Consider the following 7,675-nt stretch of genomic DNA (forward strand, 5'->3'; position numbering starts at 1 on the left):
TGTTTTGGATTCCTTAGTTCCTTATTAGGATATGAAATTTGTTTACCTATATATTGACTCCATCACGCATTTGATTTTTGTCATATTTTTGCCATGTATTTAAAGCTATTCATATAAAATTACTCATCTAAAAAGTATGGAAATGGAGTTTAAGCCTTTATAATAATTTTGAAAATAGAGCATAAATTAACATAACTTAAGGGAGGTGTAAAATGGAGGTATTTTAATCCCTATTTTATTAAAAAAGGTTTTTTTCTTTGGAGACAGGGTCTCACTCTGTTGCCTGGGCAAGATTGCAAGGGAGTCATCGTAGCTCGCTGCAGCTTCCAACTGCTGGGCTCGGGTGATCCTCCTGCCTCAACCTCCCAAGTAGCTGGGACTATAGGCACACACCACCATGCCCAGCTATTTTTTTTCCCCCCCTCTTGGTAGAGACAGGGTCTCACTATTGCCCAGGCTGGTCTCAAACTCCTTGGCTCAAGCAATCCTCCTACCTTGGCCTCCCAAAGTGCTGGGATTACAGGTGTGAGCCACTGTCCCTGGCCCCATTAAAAATTTTGAAACTTGCCCAAGATCAAGCAAGTGACAGATCCTAGGTTAGGGCCCATAATTTTTCACCAGGTTCATCTTTATTGTTTTTTTTAATCAAATGAGAAAATGTTTTTATAGCTTTATTTTCATGGAGATAATAAAATTGTTACAGAATCTAGAGTTTACTTACAGTAAAGATGACTATAGATTTAATTACAAAAGGTATTTTTGTTTCATGCCTTTACATAATCATTAACATTGAGGTGGTGGTTCTTGTGGTTTGAGGTTCTGTGTATTTTTAAAAACGATATGTAGAGTTCATAAATGTTTTGCCCTCTACCTCTCTCCATTTCCTTTTGAATTAAGGTTAAAACGTTCAAGGAGGAAGAATTAAGTTGCATGTTCAATTGAGATTTTGTTCAAAAAAATATTGGTGAATACATACAAGTACAATAACAATATTTGATAGTTCTCTAAAGTCTTAATAATGTAAATCAGAAAAGGCCCATGTGGTTTTGGCAGCTGTTGAATTAGAATGAATTGCTTGAGGGTGTTTTCTGTGGTTTCCATTTATACTCAGTGCTGTCAATACTGAGCATTTAAACATGCCTAAAAACACTCCTGAGAAATGGGTACTATTCCCATTTTACAGATGAGAAAATTGTCGTTTGTGTAATACCTACTATATGATAGGCTTCCAGATTACACTGTTCATTTCTCACAACCTTACAAGGTAATGGATAACTTTTCTGGGTGAGAAAGAGATTAAATGCAACCCAAGATTCTCACAGCTGTTGTGGCTCAGAGACTTTCCAGCCTGGATTTCTAAATTTTAAATCTCTCGTAGAGATTTTTCCATAGTATTGCATTTTAACCATGTTCCTGTTTGCAAAGCCTGAGATTATATTCTGAAATGGGAGGCTGTGACTTGAGCAGTAGCTCCATAATAATTTAATGGCATTCTACTAGGAGGACCATCAAGCTTTTGGAAGTCCCAGGAGTGAACTGTCCTCATTTTAGATGATGATGACTTGATAAACAAGGTGAAGTAACCTGTTTGTCTTCAATTACTGACATTTACAAGACATTCTGCTAGTCACTATTGAAAAGGTTCCCTTTCTTTGGTTTTTTCCTTTGCCCCTTCCTCTTAACAGTGTTGGTTACTTTTATTATGTTTGTGTGTATTTGTAACAGCTGTTCACCCTTGTATTAAATAATGAGGATTTTTCTTTTTTGGAATAAAAAGCAAGGCATGTAAATTCATTTCATTGAGAATTAACAGTAGTTTGTAAAGAAGTAAAAGGCCTTTGTATCTAGCTCTTTGCAGATCACATTTCTTTGAATGCTGGAGAGTGAAATAAACTGGTCTAGGAGCAAAAAAATCGTGGGTTTTCTTAGGTTTTGCTCTATCTTAGATTTGTGACTACCTGGGTGGACTTTTTCCTAAATTGTGTAAGAGGTTTTAAAAATGTACTCTATCCCTCTTGCTTTACAAAGGAATAGCCCATGAGAATGCAAGTAAAACACTAGGAAGTGTGTGAAACTTATCCAAAACTCTTTTCCCACCTTGTGCTTGTTTGGGGGAAGACAGCTTATCAGAATTTAAGTTTGAGGATAGGTTGTGGATCTGGATTCCATCTCCTGTACACTGCCATCAAAAAGATAAGACAAATTGAAGTTACAGCATTTACTGAAGGCTCACAGTATGGCTGATTTGAGCAGCCCTACATGATAGGTTCTCTGTACCAGTTACTTAAATTCCTGTATCTTTCTATTATGAGATGTTCATATCCTGACCACTTTATTCAGGTTACCCTTAAATTATCATTTTTATGATTTTATGGCCAGGTGTGGTGGCTCACGCCTGCATTCCTAGCCCTCTGGGAGGCTGAGGCAGGATTGCTTGAGTTCAGGAGTTTGGGGACGAGCCTGAGCAAGAGCGAGACCCCCACCTGCACTAAAAATAGAAAATTAGGTTACCTGTAGTCCCAGCTACTGGGGAGGCTGAGGCAGGAGTATCGTTTGAGGTTGCAGTGAGAGATGACCATGCTACCTGGGGTGAGAGTGAGACTGTCTCAAAAAAAAAAAAAAAAAAAGCCTTTTCCACTCCCACCCTCCATTCTGTGATCACTTTTACCCGTTGAGTCAATCCCAAACCCAAAAATCTAGTATATCACTGTATTTCATTGTATAGATCAAAAACTAACTGCCTAAACTGAGAACTGTTCAATCCAGTGAAATTCCAGTGCAAATTAAAGAATTTGGCAATCCTTGGCATTGTTCATAGAAATAGCACTGGAAACCTAACAGGAAAAAAATGAAGAGCTAAATGTTGGTCCTACCCTATCTTCAAATCAATCATTTCCTACACTTTGCATGAAAAAAAAATACAGCCTTGCCATGGGATTACTAATGTATAATGTAAGGAATTATTCTTGAACTAGTTTAAGCTGCCCTTATTTGGAACCTGTCTATTAAAAGTGTGTGGGGTGGTTGTGATGCCTTTCTTCCAAAGGTATACTTTGTAAAGTATATTTATTTATCAAATATTTAAAACACAGGGTTCTCGTCAACTTGAGGACTTTTTTGTGCTTTTTCCTAGAAACCTAAGTCATCTTAGAATGTAGAAAAAAAAGTAATTAAAACCCTGCTTTACTCGACTTTCAAAAGCTTTGTGAAATTTGGCAAGTGTGGCTTTTTTTTTAAACTATTGGTACTGCTGGGAGGGGAGCCCAAGGTAGTTGCCTAATTGTATAGCTGTCAAACTAATAATCCAAATACCTTCTTTCTTTACCAGCAGATTACTTGCCTCTTTTCAAACCAACCGTCCTATTTAGTTAAATTATGAGCATTCTAAGAATAAACATTAGGCAATCATAATAACTTTTTTAAATAAAAACAAGCCACTGGGGAGAAAAAACAATTTTTATTTTTAAATTCCATGCTTCAAATTTGTATTATGTGCGTTAAGTACTATATAAACTTTAAGATATCAATATTTGACTTGGGCAGTATTCTTATGAATTTAGTTGGAGAACTACAACAGCTACTCTGTTTATAAACATCAAAAAGGTGCCAAATTAGAAAATAAGACATTAATCCAAATTTTTTAACTGATTCACATATTTTTAACTTGCTATTGGGTTAAGCTGTTATATTTAGCATTTACTCTTACAGTTGGTAAAACATGTTATCAAAGTATTATGCAAGAAATTACATCTTCTGCATAAAGTAGTCCCCTGGGTTGCACTTACTCTTGACAAACAAAAACCAATGGTACCTTACACTAAACAGTCTTTGTATCATAGGTTGTAAGAACTGATGAAAGCAAAATGAATCTTTAGGGACCCTTTAATAGTTATCTTTGGGCTTTAAGGGGAAAAAAATAGTCCCATACTGCATTTCACCTCTTAAAAATAAGAAGTGTTTTAGCAGCTTAAATCTTTTTAGTTGTAATATAAAACTTCTACTAGGCTTTACTTTGAAATATAGTTTACAACCAAAACAATTAAAACATACACACTGGCACTTTAGCACAAGGGCAAACTTTAAAAAGAAATTATTTTTTGACCTTTAAAATTAGGCCATAGTATAAAAAACAGTCCATGGTCTTATATTCAGCAAATTCATACTAAAATATTTCTATTTTTGTAGGATAAAGGCCAAGAAAACTTCACATATGCTATAAGTTTATTACATGTATTTACATGGCTCTTTCTTCCATAGGTACTTAAAACTTTCACATTATACAACTCCCCACTTTAAGCAAGCTTTGCAGGGATGATGAGGCCAGATCACTGTCAGAATAGCTTATGCAGTGCTGTAATACAAAAATGTATTTTGAAAGCTATTCAGTGACCATTAAATACTGTTTCTATAAAAAAATGGTTTTGGTGCATTTGTTAGCAGACACCTATCCACTGCATTAAAAAATAGGGCCATCAGGGTATTTTGTGCCTGATTCTAAAAAACCCCAAGTACCCTTTCCACATCCACCACTGCACAATTTACTAAAATGCAACTACTAAGAAAAATTCACATTTTCTTTTGGCAGTGCATCAAGTTGTTGGCATGTTACTGGTGTGGCTGTTTCTAGTATATTGAACTTTTAAATGTTCAACTAGTTTTCAATCCTTGCATGTCTTAGCTAGATGCCTATAATCTGATTCACTAATTCAAGTAAATCTAGTGAGATCCATGAATGATAATCTTAAATTACTATTTCCCCCCAATAAACAATAGAAAAAGTTGATTCCTTTACCATTCCCAAAATCTAAACTTGAGTAGTTTTACTTACAAGATACTCAGTTGAGAATACTTATTACCAAATACAATTATTAATTTAGTTACTTTAAGCTGCACTGATACTACCATTACATCACAGTGCACACAACACAAAGCAAATGAGATGAAGTCTAATTATATTTTTTACATTAATTAGTTCTACACAAAAGGATTCCCTAGTGAATCTGTTTCAGACCAATTGACTATCCATAAACACCCAAGTTTTAAAAATGCTACTTTGTTATTTTATATCTGTACTTTAAGTAAGGTTTTAAGTTGAAATGTCATTATTTCCTTATCTGAAGGATTCAAGGAAACAGGAACCCAGTGGCTTGGTGGTTTAGGAAGAACACTTGGTGATGGCGGCTCACTAAATTTGGCTCCAGCATAGTTTTGATTAGCTTGAGATTTAAAAAGTAAGCTGGGACTTGATAAGCTAGAGTTCCAATTTTGATTATTTGGAAAATTTTTGTTCTTCCCCCCATTTTGTATGGCCTGCCATGCAGCTGCTGATGAGTTATAACCATGTCCTCTTTCTTTTTTCTTATGAACAATCTTCATCTGGGAATTCTGATCCTTGGTCTTCTGTCTATTAAGCGGTTGTTGGTTCTTACTAACATTTCTAGATTGAGGGGCTGGAATGTTATACCTCTCTGCGCCACCCATCTTCAGCTTCTTTGTCACCTATAAGTGAATGGAAACAAATACTGAATAAAAAATTCCAATAAGAAAAGTTATAAATCATCTTGAAGAAGTTTCTACAGCCCCAATTTGTAACTCCATAAGTCTTGGAGAAACCTCAAAAATAGGCTATTCAGCTGCTTTAACTCAAAAATGAAAGCAAGCTGTTCACACTTCATTATACGCACAGTTGATTTCCTTCCCTAAGAAAAATGAGTTTACCCCACATAATAATCCTCTATTTAAAAATACAATCTGGTTTAGGATGGGTCCATCACAACATGTTTCCCCCATTATAATGTGAATTTTTATACCTTTCAGTCTGCTTTTCAGATTGTAGGATTTCCACTACCTGTCTTCTTCCTTGCTGCCAAGCCCAGGATAGTAGGTGTTGCTTTCTGAAGGATCCTTTCCTTTGTCTCAATACAGAAGTTTTCATGGGCCGATCTGCTGAGTTCAGCCTAGGAGCTGAGGCCAACATCTGAGTCTCCTCAGCACACAGGTTTGAGAGAAGCCCTAGCTAGAAAAGTAAAGATTATTTCTTTACTTCAATTCAAAAACATGGAGAAAGTGACCGTTTAGATTTACTACTGAAATAGTTGACTGTAAAGAATGGCTGCTTCCTGAACTAAAAGGTAGAAAATAAAGCCTTTGAAGATAGCTTTTTTGACCTCAAAACCCCCATCATTTAAAAACTTTTTTCATCCTCGAGCCCCAGGAACTCGGGAAATTTTGGAAGGATGTCTGCAAGTCCTACAAACAAAGTTTTGTTTTTCTTTTTCCGAGGAAAGACGTTTCTAATTTTCTCACCTAATTTGTGACCAAAATGTTAAGTCAAACTAGGGAAGCGTTAATGTCATACAAATAAACTGGCTTAGAATTGATTTTTTAAAGAGACTATGTTTTTAAAATCCCACCAGAATTTTCCAATCTTTCGACACCACGTACCCGTTTTCAGTCTCCTCTCCCAGCAAGACATCATCACGCACTGCTTCCCTTGGTTCTGTACACCCTCGACTGCGCCCCGTTTTAAAATAAGTTTTCACAAGCCTTAACAACCTAAGCCAGTGACCCATCTTAAATATATGAAAATGCCTCCCTACAATGAACAGATTGACATTCAAGGTTTCGTTTTCATTTGATGTTCCAAAAAAACCAAGTTACCAAATAGTTAAAACCCTCTTCCTTTCAAAAGGGTAAGAGGGCCTTCCAGTTTTAATAACCCTAAATAAATTACGAGTTCCGGACCTTGAGTCATTCACAACTCGAGCCCGGAAAACTCGCCGCCTCCGACGCGGGCTCGGCTTCTGAGGGGCTCCACCGGCCTCAGCCCGGCCCGGGGTCCCGGTGCGCCCGCCCGGGTCCCCGCATCTCCCCTCCGCGCCGCCTTCCCCCAACAATGGGGAGCGCGGCCGCCAACATGGCCGCGCCTGGGGCGCCGCCACCACTCACCGACTTCAAGCTCGGAACTTCGACGGCGAAGCCTCCCTCCCTTTCCAGGGAGAGACGAGGCACGGATCGAACAAAGCCCACGAGCACCGATGAGCTAGTTGCTGACCACCCAGTGTCTCCTGCCCAATCTTCTCCTTCTGCCTCTACCGACAAAATGGAGGCAGCGGCGAGCGCAGAAGCAGGGCCGGGCGGCTCCGCGGCCAATCAAAACACGACGGCGCGGCGCCTGGCCAATGAGAAGCGGGCCACCGCCTGTTGCTGGGGCCGGCCGGGGGCGAAGGCGGGGAGTTGGTTGTTGCCGGGGGTTTGAAATCCCTCCTGGGAGGAGCATGTCGGGAATAACTGCCCCGGCCCGGAGCGGCCGCCCCTGCCCGGCCCCGCGGCTCGGGTCAACCCCGATGGCTTCCCCCCGTTAGGGTGACCCGAGCCCCTGGCCCACCGAAGCCCTTCCGCTAGCTCTTGACGCCTCCCGAGGCGCGGCCCTGCACGCTCGGCACCCGGGACGCTGCGGACGCTGCCTCGCCCCGCTGGGCCGCGGTCGGTTCCCGGCCCTTAGAACTCCCCGGGGCTTGGGCGGAGGGCGTTTGGTTCTAGCGTTCGGTGCACTGAGCCGCGTGACCTATTTTATAGATGGAAGATACTAAAAAAAGTTGCTTTCCATGGCCAAACCCCTGCCCACCTGTCCAGCCTTTGCTTCTGGCACGCCTCTCATTCTGTTCCTCAGTTA

At 39.7% G+C, this 7,675-nt stretch overlaps 1 protein-coding gene across 1 annotated transcript; it reads right to left on the minus strand.

The window, feature by feature from the left end:
• Positions 1–3,438: 3,438 nt before the first annotated feature.
• PNRC2 (proline rich nuclear receptor coactivator 2) lies at positions 3,439–7,130 on the minus strand. Its single transcript, XM_045546017.1, has 3 exons — positions 6,949–7,130; positions 5,811–6,016; positions 3,439–5,499 (listed from the first exon to the last, which is right to left on the minus strand). The coding sequence occupies exon 3, from the start codon at positions 5,479–5,481 to the stop codon at positions 5,062–5,064; it is 420 nt and encodes a 139-aa protein (XP_045401973.1). The 5' UTR covers positions 5,482–5,499; positions 5,811–6,016; positions 6,949–7,130; the 3' UTR covers positions 3,439–5,061.
• Between the last annotated feature and the right edge of the window lie 545 nt (positions 7,131–7,675).

The sequence above is a fragment of the Lemur catta genome, chromosome 3, assembly GCF_020740605.2.
Source record: "Lemur catta isolate mLemCat1 chromosome 3, mLemCat1.pri, whole genome shotgun sequence".
Lineage (NCBI taxonomy): Eukaryota > Metazoa > Chordata > Mammalia > Primates > Lemuridae > Lemur > Lemur catta.

Coding starts and splice junctions, on each gene's coding strand:
- PNRC2 (XM_045546017.1), bottom strand. CDS start 5,481: ATGGGTGGCGCAGAGAGGTATAACATTCCAGCCCCTCAATCTAGAAAT.